This window comes from Arachis ipaensis, chromosome B9, assembly GCF_059453495.1.
Source record: "Arachis ipaensis isolate K30076 ecotype BB chromosome B9, ASM5945349v1, whole genome shotgun sequence".
Lineage (NCBI taxonomy): Eukaryota > Viridiplantae > Streptophyta > Magnoliopsida > Fabales > Fabaceae > Arachis > Arachis ipaensis.
In genome coordinates, this window is record NC_142444.1 from 150,316,564 (window position 1) to 150,333,625 (window position 17,062).

Genomic DNA, 17,062 nt, shown 5'->3' on the forward strand with positions numbered 1-17,062 from the left:
GGTTTAATAATGTCTTGTATTGGTTTACCTATAATACTTTTAGTTCTGAACTTAATATTCTATTATGTTTTCCCTTACTTTCCTCTTTGGGTGATTATATAGTGAGTAATTAATTGACAAAAAGAAGTAAGATTAGTGAGTAATTAATTCCAAATGAACTTTAGAATCTTCACCAAAAATCTTCTTCTTCTTCCATTCATCATGGCATTGTGGCACACAACAAAAGGCAGAGGGGGCAAGAATAGAAGGTAGCAAACATCACTTTAGTTTTAGTGGGTAATTTATTTGAAGTAATATAATCTGGTGTCTAAATAAATTTTCGGTTCAAGTTGAATAAAGAGAAGTAAAGTAATTGAAGTTGATAAATTTTAAATTGAATATATAATAAAACACAAACTAATAGTTAGAAAACCATTGCATTCACCTAAATTATTTCCTCTGCCTTTAAGGTGTTAGGAATTTTGACAACCTCAATATTTATCATTAGTTTTAACTTTATTTACAATATTTGAAAATTTTGAATTTCATACTTAATATTTACACAAGTTCTCAATTTTATCTTTTTTAATAAATATTATTATTTATTAATTTTTTTTAATTTTACTTGCAATAGTTATATTATCAGGAATTTATCATATATTTTTATTACACCTCCTATATTATATTATTATTTCGTAAACATTTACTAAATTAACAATGAGAAAAATAAAAAAATTAATAACAACATTGAAAATTATTCTAAAATATTTTTCCAATCAATGTTTAGAAGAAAAATGTTAAAATAAATTATTAAATTTATCTCTAAAAAGTTATTTTTTTAAAATCGATTTCTGTAAAATTTTTAAATTAAAATTAATTTTTTAAAATTTTTTTAAGTTAATTGTATTAATCATTTTAATTTATTAAAAAGTCACCAAAGACTAATATAATAATCTTTAAAAAATAATTTTGATTTAAAAAATGGTAATTTTTTTAACTTCAACTTCACAAATAATTCACAACTCTTTTGAAGATTGAAGATTATGCTTTGAACTTTCTTCTTTTCCTGTTCTTTCTCTTTAGAGAGTCTCAGATCTAAAATCGAGAAAATCACACTCATAATCTCAATTCAGCAAAAGAAGAAGAAGCGGCGGAAATGTCGAGCGATAGCGACGAGGATGCTCTCATCTTGAAAGCGCTGCAGGAGCAAGAAAAGCGCGATGTTAACTACGGCAAACCCTCCTCCAATTCCCGTAAGCCCGTCGCCAATTACGTCCAGGCTCCTAAGCGCGGCGGAGCTCCGGCCGCCGCCAAGCAGGCGCAGAGCAAAGGTCGTGTGGCCGAGGACGATGACGACTCCGAAGTCGAGATGCTCAGCATATCCAGCGGCGAAGAGGACAACGCCAGAGCTCCGGCTGCCGCTGCCAAGGGTCGCGGAAGGCCGGGAGCTCGAGACAACGAACGCGCTTGGGACGGCGAAGAGCCTAGTTGCTGGAAGCACGTCAATGAAGCTGACGTATGCTATAATTCGATGATTTTAGATTTGCGTTCATCTAGAGCTAGCTCAATTTGTTTAGATTTTCTGAATGACAAGTTGATTTTGTGTTTGCTTGGTTGAAGAAGCATTAATGAATGCTGAATTTAATTGAACTTTTTTCTTTTTTAATTATTATTATTGTGTTGTGTGTTCGTTGTGCTAGGGAATTAGAAAGTGATATTGATGCAAGTAGTTTTGGTGGAAGTGGTGTTTATGTTTGTATGGTGGAAGAAGTAGTTGTTGTGGAACTTGTGTTTAATTTGGTATTGTTGGGCTTGTTGGGCAGCTTGCTCGCAGGGTTCGAGCGATGAGGGAATCAAGGATAGCACCAGTGGCTCAGAAATACGAGAATAAAGCCACTGCGGCAGGAGGTCCTAGAAAGGGGCTCAATTACACGCAGTCTTTTCCTCGCGGCATGGAATGTGTCGATCCACTGGGTTTGGGGTAAAGTTCATTTTGATGCTTATCTTCCTTTTGTTGCGACTTTTTTTATTGTGTTTTTTTACAATCTGTCATTGCTTTAGTTCATTTAGTTTTCTGCGGACCTAATCTTGGTGATTGTTTGTAGGATCATAGACAACAGAACACTAAGGTTGATCACCGAGTATTCAGAGAGTTCTCACAATGTTGACAATGAAGAGCAGGATCCCAACCTTCGAGGTAATTGTTTTCTGTTATTAGATTATGTTATCCCTAGGAAGCACTTTTTAAAATCAACCCTGACATATGAGGTGTTGTTCTGCATTTATTATTGGGATAGTATTCTCTAAAGTGAGGATAGTTGCAAATTTAAATAGTAAGCTAGTAACATCCCTTGGAATAGTTTTGTTGAATCCACATGCAATGACTGTTATTAGTGTAGAGGTGATTGGTTCCTCACTCTCACTTTGTAATTACATTCTCTTTAGAGGATCCAAATCCCAGTATCTGCAGCTGCAGATAGTATTACTTGGATTGTGGAAGTAATTTTTGGTTCAATTTAGTGATTTACTTCAGACACTTAGTGCTTGTTTGGCTAAGAACCAAATGAAATTCTGGAAAAGAGATATTTTTGGTTATATATTAACTTGTTTGGATTGTATTTGTTTCCCTAGTATTACTTTTGAGGTAGCCATAATTAATTTTGGGAGAATTAAACCTTAATTTGCCTTTCATTTTGTGAGAAATATAAAGTACTTTTGAGTTTTGAGATGAAATGTCACTTTTCCCCATACATTGACAGTCACCTATTTACACACCGTTAAATCATAGTCAGGGGTTTGAATCCCGCCTTGTGCATGCATCAACCCATTGGCTAGTGACAAACCTTTAAATGGAGTTCCGATCCGTGACAGATTAGTCTTTGGCCTGTCGGTTTGGAGGATATTATGGAAAAAAAAAATCATATTATTTGTTCTTTTGGTAATTATACCACTAAAAGTAATTGTATTTGATTTCCCCCACTCTCACGATGCATTTAAATTTCTCAAGGAGGTGGCCATGGTTAAGCCACAAATCTGCTTATCTTATTCATTTCCTTGAGACAAAAAAGCAGAAATTTATGTAGACACACACTTGCACACATTTTATATGGCAAGGGATGCTTTTATCATTTAATATAAAAAAGTAAATGTGATGGGTTTGAAATAGTTTGGCCAGTATCGGCCTTTTGGTTTGGGGAGAAGAATATTATGTCTATGTCTCCCCATGTATGTGTGTTTGTCTTTGAGTGTCTGTGAGTGTAAGTCTGTCTGTATTGTTTATCTTTCTCTGGTTTAATTAAGGGTCATAATTTGATAGTATAATATAAAATGGAGGGAAAGGAAATTCCATCAATTTTTGGAGGGAAGGAATAAGTATGTTTGTGGGTTGAGGGGGCTTTGTCTTTCCAGTACTTGGCTTGTGGATTCTCCATTTCCATTTTGATCAATTATTGAAGGTAGTTGCTATTATATATATTCCTTTACGGGTACAGCAGGTTGGTTGTGTGGAAAAATGCAATAAGCATGGATGTTATAACTTCTTGCTTCTGTATCGAACACTCAAAATTTATGGCTAATGTCCATTGAAATCATATTGAAACTCTTAATTTATACAGAGAATTTATAATCACAAATTACAGTGTGCAGATATAGGTATACTGGGATATCTAGTATTGCATAAACTCTTAGCAAATGTGTTCTGCTTTACACAAGTATGTGCAAATAACTAGCATGTGTTGTTTAGATTGGAAACCTTGTTACTTCCTCTCCTTGTGGTCTTTGTTCATATGATTATTATTGAGTGTTACTTAGGTTGATAGTGTACTTGATGCCTTTATGCAGAGAAATTGCTTTATTTTTCCGAGAACTTCGATCCAAAGCTGTTCTTATCACGAGTACATGCTAAAACAAAAACTGAAGATCTGGTAGCTGGTGCACGTGCTTTAAAAGCTGATTTCCAAAGTCGTACCGAGCAGAAAAAGCAGCTGGTTAAGGATAACTTTGACTGCTTTGTCTCTTGCAAAACCACAATTGATGGTATGTGGTTGATTTATTATTATTGTTATTATTATTATTATTATTGTATGGTTTTCAAACTGCAATTTTAACCATTGAGAATCAATCATTTATTCTTGATGACTGGTACTCCTATCATGCTCATTGCTCATGTTCTTACTCTATTTCCATTTGTTGTCCGTTATATCTGTAAAATGTTAGGTTTAATATCACTTTTTTATCCTCCTTATCTGTCTTGATGTTCCTCTTTTATTTATTTATTTTTAAAAAATCACAGCTATTTTTGCACTATCCTGTGGCTAGCTTTTAATGGAATATTTTGTTTATTGAATGTTGAGTGTGCTCTACAACCTTAGATCAATTTCTCTTGATTACTTTGCTGGTTTTAGGAGTTCAAAAGAGGCAAAATCTTTTAATATATATGCAATATACACCATACACACCTTTTTCTCCTCGGGTAAATTCAAACACACCTTTTTTAGTTTTTATTCATTATTTAGATATCAAGTCAAAGTTAAGACGAATTGAGGATGACCTTTAAGAATTTGGGACTTCCCATATGTTTAATATTATTCAAGAAGTTGGTTTGTAACACAATCATGCATTGAAGCCTTTGCAGGCTAAACATGCCCAATTCACATACTTTCAATGACAGACTTTTGAGACAAACAAATTTATGTGATAGGATTGATTTTTGGCCTCTATTTGGTGTAAAGTGCATGATCTGTTTAGGGTTTAGAGTATTTCCCTCTTTGGTGTGTTGAGAGATTGGAATGCTATGCTAAGTGCTATAATTGATAAAGCGTGCAGTGCATGCCAATCCTTCTATATATTCGCTAAAGGAACTCAAACTGGCCATTTACAAAGTACCAAACAGATGCCAGAAAAGTAATCTCTTGAAATAATATCAATAATCGGAAGGGAATAATTAAAAACTTTAGATTTTCTTCCAACAAATACACCAGAGGACTGCAAAAATCGAGGTTTATTATATACGCTTTGATTCTTTATGAGAAGCAAACTCAGAACTGTCTCAAGAGATCTTGATTCACGCTGATGGATAAAGATATGAACCACTTAATCGAAATCTAGACTACACACTATACACAGTTAGATACAAAGTGGTTAGAGCCCTACACTTTTGGAACATGTCATTCAATTTTATAAGAAGCACTCTTTTTTTTCCCCCTCAGTTTTATTTGGTGAACTGAAACATGCTGGCCTTTTTTTTTTTTTTCCCTCTCCCCAACCACTATACAGATATTGAATCAAAGTTAAGAAGAATTGAGGATGACCCTGAAGGATCTGGGACCTCCCATTTGCATAGTATTATTCAAGGAGTTAATTTGCAAGCTAATCGTGCTTTGAAGCCTTTGTTTGAGAGACAAGTGAGTGAAGTCTAAATTTTACATTTTCTTGTGGTGTCTTTTTGAATATTTCAGAATTAGTTTTTTCCATGAATTATTTGGATTGTGTAGGCTCAAGCCGAAAAAATTAGGACTGTCCAAGGAATGCTGCAGAGATTCCGAACCCTTTTCAACTTACCAAGTACTATCCGTGGTAGCATTAGCAAGGGGGAATTTGATTTGGCAGTCAGGGAGTACAAGAAGGCCAAGTCAATTGCTCTTCCTTCTCATGTACGAGACTATTATATTGATTTAAATCTTTTTATTGGTTACTCTTGTTTGATTGGTGGTGGTAAGCTATATTATTTTAGAGGTTTATTGAAATTTCAATATTTATGTCACTGAGGTTTTTTCCATTGAAGAGTTGCCATTCGTTCCAGCATTTACCATGTGATATAATATTTATGGATTTTCTCTTCTTTTCCTGAACAACTTGTCATGCTCTTTTCTTATTGAAGTTAGCTTTTCATATGATCTTGATTCAGATTCAGGTGGGGATCCTAAAACGTGTTCTCGAAGAAGTTGAAAAAGTGATGAATGAGTTCAAGGCAATGCTTTTCAAATCTATGGAAGATCCGGAAATAGATCTAACAAGTGTAAGTTTTTAATTTCTTCACTTTAACAGCCATTTCAGACTCGAATTAATTGACAGAATCATCAACCTAGAAGGGAGGTAGCATTTCAGGCAGTATCCTTGTTTGTGATGACTGATTTTATGGTTGCTCCTACAACTTTCTCCGTGGTAATTAATGCATAATGCTGCATCAAGCTATATTTAGAATGAATTTTGGTTAATGGGTTAAATACAATGGAGCATCAAGGATAGCAGGTTTGATGTTTTCTTAAAGATTGGTATCTACTTGAAGCTTAACCGTTTCATTCGCATTTGGTGTGGTATTTCAAACTGTTAATTGAGTCATGTCCCTGGTAGTGGATTAGTGGTGTTTGATGAGGAATTTGGGGTACTCTGCAGGAGATTTTGGGTTGACCCTTTGTGTAACCATTTATTTACAAAAATTGCATTGCCTCGGTAAATTTAGAATAAAACATGACTATTCAAATTGTTATGTGAGAAAAGACTAAAAGACTGAGTCTACCCTGATAAACATTATACATTCTGGAAGTTGCTGAATTGTATGAATCTATTAAGTAGTATTGCCTTCTTGTTTTTTTGTTTTTGGTCTTCTATCTGTATTCTGCTTGCAGGGTGATTTTTACACATGTTTATTCTCCATGTAGCTTGAGAATACTGTGAGGTTGCTGTTGGATTTGGAACCAGAGTCCGATCCAGTCTGGCATTATTTGAATATACAGGTTTGGAAATTTTCTTCGTACCCATTGTTTGAAATATTTGTCATGTATTTTCATATTTTGCTGCTAGAGTTGTTGTAACTTTGCATATATATTGTGTAGCTTTATAGCTCCCCTGTCCAATGTCCCTTTTACTTTTAATATTCTCTCTTTTAAGCTTCACTTATTCCTTAAGAACCTTAAGGCTTGTTTGGATTGTGAAAACATTTTCTTTTTTCATTTCCAATATTTTTTGTTTTTAAGATTGTGAAGAAAATGAAAAGAATAAAATCGTGTTTTCTATTTTCTTTTCACTCACAAAATCCTGAAAATAGAAAATGTTTTCACAAAAACAAGCCTTTAGTTTTTACTTTGAGATGGCTGAATGTGGAGTCCATTGGGTTTGTTTCCTTTACAGAATCAGAGAATCCGAGGTTTGCTTGAGAAGTGTACATCAGATCATGAGGTCAGAATGGAACATCTGAAGAAGGAATTGCATGAAAGGGCTCTTTCTGATGCTAGGTGGAGGAAGATTCAAGATGAATTGGGTGAATCTGTAGGTGCAAACTGCATTAAGTTGATTGTTGGGTTGTTCTTTAGTTGACTTAAGAAAATGGCATTAAGTTTTTCCTTTTTAATATTCTTTTTACAACTATTGTCAGTCAGATATCAACAGCTCTCCTATTGTTGGTAATACCCAATCTCATCTGGTAGATCTAACTGGTGAAGAGGTTGATGCTCTAAGAGGAAAGTATATCCGTAGATTAACTGCTGTAATCATCCGCCACATACCAGCCTTCTGGAAGGTTGCACTCTCTGTTTTCAGTGGAAAATTTGCTAAGGTACTATGAGTTTATTAATTTATTTTTGACTTAATCTATGTATACATGAGTTATTTGTGACATTTTTATTTTGAGTCTTAATTTAGGCATGTCTGAATCATCATGCTTAAAAAACTCTTCCACTTCTCGTTGTAATCTAGCTGCCGTCCTTGATTGCCATTGCCTTTTTAACTGGGTTTACTGCTTTATTGTTTTTTTGCTTTTACCATTGTATATCATGATACATGACAGAGCTCAATGGCGTCGTTTGATTCATGTAACCGACCCCACCTAGTGGGACAAGGCTTTGTTGTTGTTGTTGTTACCATTGTATATACTCTATTTTAATGCTGTTTATTTTCTTCAAGATGTCATAAGGAATCACATCTGCTATATTTTTGCATCTTTTTTTCTTTCCAGTCTTCACAAGTTCCAACAGATTCAAATACCAACAGTTCTGCTAATAGAGTTGAAGAAAAAGCTGGAGACACAAAATACTCAAGTCATTCTATGGATGAAGTTTCTGCAATGATATGCAGCACAATTTCAGTTTATGGAGACAAGGTAATTGCGCTCTATTCATTTTTTTCTTCATTTAAAAACGTGTTCATTATCTCAAAACTCAATTTTTCATCCATTTTGTTTGTACTCAATTAGAGAAATGTTTGCTTTGAATGGATGGTGCTATTTTCTTACCAAAAAGGTAAAAGGATTATCATGACGTTTGAGCCCTGTGTTCGATCTGGATATACTTGGTGGTAGTGTCCTTGATGCTTCTGGTCTTTGATTATTTTTTCCATGATCCTGTGCTGGAAGGAAGAGCCATTTAGATGGACCTATTTTCAGAACAAGAACTTGTGTTTTTAGAATATGTATTTTTCTGTGAGTTGAGTGTGAAAGTGTCCGTGTATGTTTTCTTTTGTTCCTTTTTAAATTTATCTTAAAGTGTGTGGGATGTATCCAAGAAAGCTAAGTGGTTTATAAAATAAATGCATTCATCATTAGATGCTAATGGTATCTTGCTTCTGAAGTAGTCTCTTCTATGTTTCGTTTTTCTTTTTTAACACGCTTACATGTGGGCCCTCTTCCTTTTCTGTTGTCCTAGTTGCTATATATGGAAACCTATTTTAAATAGATATACATAAGATCATCAGGCTACATGCATGCCAAAACCTAATTCAGTAATTTGTAGAAGCATTATTGTCCTAGTTGTTATTATATGGAAACTATTTTAAATAGACATACATAAGATCATCAGGCTACATGCATGCCAACACCTAATGCAGTAATTTGGAGAAGCATTCATTAATTATGGTTGGTTTAGAATGTAGGCTGCAGGTTTTCTTCTTTTTACCTTTCTTTTAACACCCCCCCCCCCCTTTCTTTCCTACTTACGCTTCCATATTCTGATAGTTTCTCATTAGCGCAGGTTATTACCATCTTTAGTGATCTAGAGGAATCAAATGTCCTCCGGTCCTACATGAGTGATGCCATAGAAGATATATCTAAAGCATGTGTAGCTTTTGAAATGAAGGAAGCTGCTCCTCAGATTGCTGGTATTAATTTTTGGGGTCTAGAGTTGTTGTCCTTGTTAAGTTTTTGAGTGTATGTCTTTCTTTTTGTTTCAGTTGGTGCTCTGCGATCACTGCAATCAGAGATTACAAAGATTTATGTTCTGAGGCTTTGCTCTTGGACGCGAGCATCAGTTGAAGAGATCTCAAAGAATGTGACATGGGTTATTGTTTCTATTCTTGAACGGAACAAATCACCTTACGCAATCTCATACTTGCCTTTAACATTCCGTTCAATTATAGCTTCAGCGTTGGATCAGATAAATACGTAAGTCTAAATGATTATCTTATAGGATCTGGTATGGTTATATTTCAATAAAAGACACACAAATTTAAAGTTCAAAATATGTATAGTTGTGTATGTACAATAAAGCTTTGCACCATGATACCTTTTTTTTATACCTTTAAAAAAAAAAAAACTTTTAAGTTCTTCATATGTCTTAGTCTTACTGTCAAACACAGTTTAGTGTTTTGGGGGAAATAGGGAAATGCGTAGTTTTCTTAGCTCATACTTTAGAAAATCATGATTGCAGAGGAAAAATCTTAGGTTTAGATTTGTTAGTGGTCAAGTCTAACTTTTCAGGTGGAGCCATGGAGGACCCATAATGGTTCTAACTAGCTGCCTGCCACACAAGGGCACTTACGACCTTTAGGTAGAGTCCCAAGGATAATTTTGTATCTATAACTAGAATTAGCTCAATATTATTGAATATTAAAATAAATGATGTTAATGCAATATTAGAATAGGTACAGACTATAGAACAGATAAACCTCTTCCTGGTTGGTTCTAGTTATTTTTAAACGATGACACGGCATACTGCAGGCAACATACTTTTTTGTTTTTCAGTTGTCATGGACTCATGATATTTACTTTATCTAAGTTCTAAAAACCTGTCTTAATTTTTCAATAATCATCTCTTCAGGATGCTTCTGTCCTTGAGGAACGAGGCAACAAAGTCAGAGGATACATTTATACAACTTCAAGAAATTCAAGAATCTGTCAGATTGGCATTTTTAAACTGCTTCCTTGATTTTGCTGGTATGTTGGATTAGTTGTCTGATCTTGTCTCTATTGTCCAATAGCTTATTTCTTCCCGGTAAAAGTAACAGCAGAATGAAAGAAACCCAGTGTAAGTATAAAATGGTGGTGCACTTGGATTTTTAGTTAAAAAGTTGGCTATTTTGGTTGATTTTTAGGTAATTTAGAGCGTATTGGAATTGAGATTGGCCAAAATAGATCAGACATAGAAGGTTCCCAGTTAACAAACGGATATTCCCATGAACTAGAACAAAATGCAGCTGATGGTGTTACCGATCCACATCAACAATTATTGATTGTTCTAAGTAATATTGGATATTGCAAAGATGAACTTTCGTATGAATTGTATGAGAAATATAAACATATCTGGCAGCATTCCAGGTACTTTATCATAGTTGTTCCTTCTTAATTTATGTACGTTTTTGAGTTCTTGTAAAATATTGATGCATTTATCAGGAATGGTACTATTTCAGTTCAATTTGATTTGATGATCCAGTTGGATTGTGTGAGAATTCATTTAATACGTTGATTTGTATATAGTTAATTTCCTAAGCTATATAGACAAAAGAGATGGGACTGGGATTCCAATTTGGCTATAAATCATTTCAAATGATCAAATGTTTTCTCTTTCAGAATCCCATGGTTGAATACTTTACTTTGTGCTATGTGGTGCTTTCTTGAAATATTGTATCCTACTTTGTATTTGCTGACATTCTGGTCCTTGATTTTCCTATGATTCAGAGGGAAGGATGAGGCAAACGGTGATGATGTACAAGATCTTATGATTTGTTTCTCAGGGCTTGAAGAGAAGGTCCTTGAACAATATACTTTTGCAAAGGTAATGGAGAAAGTATTGTTTCCATCTTCTGCAAGGAAATAAGTGGGAGGAAAACGTATGAAATTTAGCAGTCTAATCAAAGTTAAGGAGCATTAAATTACTTAAGTTGATATTGGATATTGTTTGACTTGTTGATTTTGTGGAAGGAACATTTCTTGGCAATGTATTACCTCCTCTTGTTGACATAGTTGAAGATAATAAAATTATGTTAGAATAATAGATGTTGCCTCATCTTTCACAAATATAAATTATTCAAATAGTGATCATTTTCTGAACAAACTCCCAGACCCCCCCCCCCCCCCCCCCACACACACACACACACAAAAAAAAAGGGTTCACATTGCATTAGTCAGCAGCTACTATTACCCCAAAGAATGCTAGCCTGTATTCTGTATAGCCTAAGTTTCAGTCATTGAGGTGGGATAATGGAAGAAACTGAAATTGAGAAATTAATAGTTGCTTCTGCTTATGTTACCGCAAAGTTCTAAAATCAGATCAGCCAACAAAAGATGATCAATGATTAGTTGTTATAAAATGCTGGACAACCAGGTTTTTTTAATGAATGAATGTACAGGCTTGTTGATGTTTACACCTTTGTATGGCATGATGGAATAATAGATATGATGTATTGTACAGTGATTTGCATTTGTATTCAGTTTGGTCCAGAATGAAAAAGACTGCACATTTTAATATATGAACGAGAGGGGGGGGGGGTGCGTTTACTAATACTGGATACACACTTTCTTGTTAGAAAAAATGTACACAATATAGTCCAGCCTTAACCATCAAATACATTGACGCTTTCTTCTATTTTCATCAGGCAAACTTGATCAGGTCTGCTGCCATGAATTATCTGTTGAACTCTGGCATTAATTGGGGAGCTGCACCTGCAGTTAAAGTGAGGAACTAGTGACAACAGTGGTTATTGTAAATGTTATAGTTCTCATTATGTGGTTGTTTGTTTTACCTTATGGTGCTTGGATATGATGTTTCATTTTATGCTGGTTTCTTTCAGGGCGTTCGTGATGCTGCAGTAGAGTTATTGCACACATTGGTAGCTGTTCATGCAGAGGTAATTATTGCATTTTATATGGGATGTATAAATCCTAAATTCAGTTCTTTTTTCTTTAAAATGGTAAAAATGAGTTCTATTGATGGAAAAAGAAATACAAAATTACTTAAGAATGCAATAAGTCAAGCTTAGTATCTACATGTATCCAAGGAGGCTACTTTAAAGCATACTCCACATGGTGAAAACCACAAGAGCCATGAAACTATGGTATTTTAAAGTGAATCTAGAGATGAAAAATTTCCTTCAAGTGTCTGAACATTCTTTTTTCCAACGAAGGACACAAGGAATAGAATAACTCTCCCATACTAAGCTTCTTACTTGGTCAAAACCTGTTGGAATTGCTGAAAAGTAAATGCTCCAACTTGAGTGCACAAGCTTATCTGCAAGGATGCTGTTTAATGAAGAAGCAAATATGTTGCTGTATTTATATTATTGAATTAACACTCCAGGACTACTGTCTATATGAAGCATTTGACCTTATAAGGGGCTTTTCTATATCAAAGAGGTTTTCACTTTTCAAGGAGTTTTTAGTGTTCCGAAAGTTTAAACAAATACGTCGCTGTTTTCTATTAAGATGAATAAACATTCCACGACTACTGTCCATATGAAGCACTTGACCTTAGAAGGGGCTTCTCTATATCAAAGAGGTTTACACTTTTCAAAGAATTTTTACTGTTTTTCTTTCATAAAGTTTATGGTAATTTGACTTGTCACACTTTTGTGTACCTCATACTAACCTTATGATACTTTGCTGTCCTTTCTTCTATATAAGTTGAATTGCTAAACTTAGCTTGTTCACGTTAGTTTTTGGCCACACATTTAGAAAGATTGAGTTGATAACCTGGTGTTTTCAACATTCTAGTGACAACCACATCCTTGTTTAGAAACTTGGTTATTAAGGTCTGTTTCCTTTTTGGGGTTTTAAGCGGTACCTGATGAGTGATGAGTAGCTATGTGTATAAATAATTGTTTTTGCTTTATTTTCTTCAAAGTACCATGCTGAGCTGAATTCTTTTTTGTAGGTTTTTGCTGGTGCTAAACCCCTGTTGGATAGAACACTTGGCATCCTTGTGGAAGGTTTGATTGATACATTCATCAGCATTTTTCATGAAAACGAAGATAAGGATCTCGGAGCACTTGATGCAAATGGATTTTGTCAGCTCATGCTTGAGGTAAGTTTTAGTGTTATTGTTTTAAGCCTTAAAATGATAATAAATATGGTATATTGAGCCTAGCTGAAACTTGTGGCAGGCCTTGACCTTGAATTGGGCAACCACAGTTCACTTTGATGAATTGGGAGAGAAAAAATGATGTAGCATTAGTGTATTATCTTTGTTCCATGTAGCTGTCTCTCCTTTTTTTTGGGATACCTTTTCATCCACTCCTGTGTACTGTTTTATCTATACATAAATAAAATTCTTTCTTTTGATATTGCACCTTGCCACAAAAACTATGCCTCTTTCTTTCTCCCAAAACCCACTAACCTCATCAAAAGAAATTGATCTAGTGATGTGGGGTACACCATGATTCTCCAAAACTGCCGAACATAGAATTCCACAAAGAAACAGCCATAAAGCAGTGTAAAAACAAATGTGAGATCCTTTCTGAGTCTCTCGAACACATAACACACATTTGGGAATTAGCCTTATTTGGTCTTCGGACTTATAACTTGTCATTGGTGTTAATTCTGTTAAGCATAGCATTCCAAACAAAAGATTTGACTTTAGAGAAAGCAAAGACTTCCAAGTGGGTTATCGAGAAAAAAAGGTGCAATATTGGAGACTGAGATAGAGACAGAAAAAAAGACTTACAAGTATACCCGAAGAATCAAGAGATGACAATCTTTTGTCAGGGTTAGTGGACAGAGGGTCATTATCAAAGCAGACCTGAAAGTTACCTAACTCAATGGATTCATTATCACTAATATTTCTAAAAAATGAGAGTTCCAAGAGTAGGAACATTCCTGAATTGAATAGAAATCTCTAATAGGGATGTTATGGAAGGAGGATAGGTGATAAAGATGGGGAAAAACGAAGTTAAAAGGAGCATCCCCTAACCAATGATCTTCAAAATAAAAATCGAGAAGCATCCCTGACTTTCAATAAAACCAATGGTTTGAAAATAGTGTAACCACTAGAAATAAATTTCCAAGGCTAGAGTGAGTTGCATGTGAAGCAAAATTTGCATCCCATCAATTTCTATTCAAGCCATGCTTACTAATAATAACCTTATGCCAAAGGAAATGTGGTTCTAAAGGAAAACACCATAGCCATTTTGTTGTCAAACTAATGTTTTTTGATACTGGATTTCCAAGACCCAATTGCTTTATTTTTATTTTTTATTTTTTACATGTAGATTGCAAATCTCCCAACTCACCAAAACAGACAAAAGGAAATCCCTCATAATCTTCTCAATTGTTTTAGCCATTCCCTTTGCTATGCGAAACAAAGATAGGAAATAAAGAGGGATGCTTTATAAGCAAGCATTCATCCATATCATCTTCCTGCAGATTTATGGAGTCAAAAGTATCTGTAGAGACCGTCTTATCATCATCTTCCTATTCATCATTATCTCTTACTACTTTCTTTCCTTTTCGATCTTCTGCACTCAGAGGTTCTGAATTGGGAGGATCAAGATCAATATTAGGAGGTTGACACTTCTTGCTGTTGAACTGGCGGTGAATGATATTTCCAAAAATAGCCTTCAATCTTCCATTGCACCTACACTTGTTTGGTCTTCTTGCTGGGTTGGTTGGTTTCGGAGACGGGAAAAAGATTAGCTTGATTTCCTGATGTGGGAGGCCCCGGTCCCTCGCCGATCTCGAAAAGACATTTCGTTTCTCCAATCTAGAGAAAACATTTAGTTTAGAAGGCTCCTGTCAAGAAAAGATATGATATTTTGGATACCTTAATCTAGAAAATACATTAGGTTTAGGTTTCCGCAGATAATGACATAAAGCACTCCTTATGATTTAACTTTTCTTTTCATCTTCTCGTACCCAGAACACCCTTTTATTGTTGAGAAATCGTAAGCGAAGTGTCCATTTGGAGGACTTAAACCTTCTTTTTACCGCTGGTGCTTAATAGTCTTTCCATTTTCTAACTATTCATATGGTAACCTTCCAAAGAGCATACTATATAATGATAACCTTCTGAAGAGCATACTATATGATAGTTTTTCCATTTCCTATCACGTTAGAATGATAACCTTCTAAAGAGCATACTATATGGTTCCTCTCCACTTATTTTCATTTTGCACTGCAAAGTGACTTATAATGAGGTTCTGTGGCGGTAATTTACTTTAAAAATCCTTTGTCTTGGTAACATGAGCTTTCTTCTATAGTCGGAAGAATCAGAAACTCTTTTCTGCTGTGAATCTTCGAAGTTTGAAGTAACAAGGAAACATGATTTTTATGACAGTAATTCTGAGTTACATGTAAAGAAAGAGGTGGTAATCTTGTACATGCTTACATGGCGTTCACCTGCAGTGTTTATTTAGAGTTTTTGACATTATTATAGGATCTTTACTATTTGTATATATGACTGCATATCATTGTTTGGTTCATATAGTCTGTTTCACCTAGTAAGAAAATAATTTGGTGGGTGCAGTATTTACGATGAAATTGTTTGGTTCAAATAGCCTATTCCATCTAATAAGACGACGACTTGGTGGTGGTTGCATATTCTTAGACATGATAAATTAACTTCTAGCATAGTTCTAATTAATTGACTTGTATCTATGCAGCTTGACTACTTTGAGTCCATATTAAACCCATATTTTACGTCTGATGCAAGAGATTCTTTGAGGTCGCTACAAGGTTTGCTTTTAGAGAAAGCCACCGAGAGTGCGTCTGATGTTGATAATCCAGGGCATACTCGTCGGCCCACTCGGGGAAGTGAAGATGCAGTTGCAGACGATAAACCACAAGGAACAAATGTATCACCAGATGAACTCATTGTAAGGAACTTGTTTATGTTGTTTGCTATTTGTTTTAAAAGTCTCACGTCGCCAAGAAATAAAGCTTGGATAATCTTTATAACCACCTGAGCAATTTGCTTTCCATTAAGCTTTTAAGCTTGAGTCAGGTTACTCAATTCTAAGAACTAAGATGATATTAGAGTCTATTCTATAGTTCTTGGATCACTTGAAACTGTTTAGTCTTGCAAACTTAATGCTTTAAATGGCCCAATCTTTTTAAATGTTTGACCAACCCTTTTCCTATGAACTTATCTTTGAGGGTAAGTAGCCTACTGAAGTCTAAAGAAATGTTTGGGTGGGACTTGGGGTTGAAAATGAGGTGCAAATTTTCGTGGCTCTTGTACCATTTGGTTTGAATTTTCTTTTTCTGGCTAAATTTATTGTCTGAAGGCTCGTATCATGTATTTCAGGCTCTTGCGCAGCAATGTAGCTCTGAGTTTCTTCAACCAGAGCTTGAGCGGACACGCATTAACACAGCATGCTTTCAATAATCCATCCCTTTGGACTCGGTGCCGGAACCAGCAAAAGCTGCCTTCAAGAGCTCGATGGATTCTCCTAGCAGAGCATACATGGGTAGCCATAATACTGGATCCCCGAGTTTCTCGCGGCATAGATAGACATTGATGAACATATATTAGAACCCATATTCTTTTGTTTGTTTGCCTATTGTATTCAGTGTGTAACTTTGTTCATATGGTTAATGAGAAATTGCATTTTTTTCCATTCTTCTTTTTCTTTGGTCTTCAAGGTTGACGACGATACCAATTTACCAGCTGAATGAGTTTATATTTAAGTTCACGTTATTTGTACTCCTATTTCAAAATGTAAGTGGTTTTTTGAAAATCAATGTAATTAGACATTAATGGAGCCTTGGGATGTGTACACAGTAGATCAAGTGAGTCGATTCAAAGTGAAATTCTTGAGTGGCTTGTTTACCACGATATTACGCTTTGCATTAAACACCAAATAATTGCATAACTAGATTTAAATTCGCAGGTTCTGTGGAACTAAAATTAATTTAATTTTATACGTAAGAAATTATTTAATAAATAAA

At 34.9% G+C, this 17,062-nt stretch overlaps 1 protein-coding gene across 2 annotated transcripts; it reads left to right on the forward strand.

Moving 5' to 3' along the window:
• Positions 1-974: 974 nt before the first annotated feature.
• Positions 975-16,731, forward strand: LOC107617663 (exocyst complex component SEC5A). 2 transcript variants are annotated; one of them, XM_016319480.3, is made up of 21 exons: positions 975-1,495; positions 1,803-1,960; positions 2,085-2,176; positions 3,820-4,014; positions 5,254-5,381; positions 5,472-5,630; positions 5,885-5,995; positions 6,639-6,713; positions 7,108-7,245; positions 7,352-7,531; positions 7,931-8,074; positions 8,940-9,066; positions 9,139-9,349; positions 10,005-10,120; positions 10,279-10,501; positions 10,862-10,958; positions 11,779-11,856; positions 11,974-12,030; positions 13,053-13,202; positions 15,775-15,987; positions 16,419-16,731. In XM_016319480.3, the coding sequence occupies exons 1-21, from the start codon at positions 1,136-1,138 to the stop codon at positions 16,497-16,499; spliced, it is 3,093 nt and encodes a 1,030-aa protein (XP_016174966.1). In that variant the 5' UTR covers positions 975-1,135; the 3' UTR covers positions 16,500-16,731. The 2 variants fall into 2 exon arrangements, with proteins under 2 accessions (XP_016174966.1, XP_088354363.1); XM_088498237.1 differs by having other exon boundaries at positions 999-1,495; positions 7,108-7,249; positions 7,356-7,531.
• Positions 16,732-17,062: the final 331 nt, after the last annotated feature.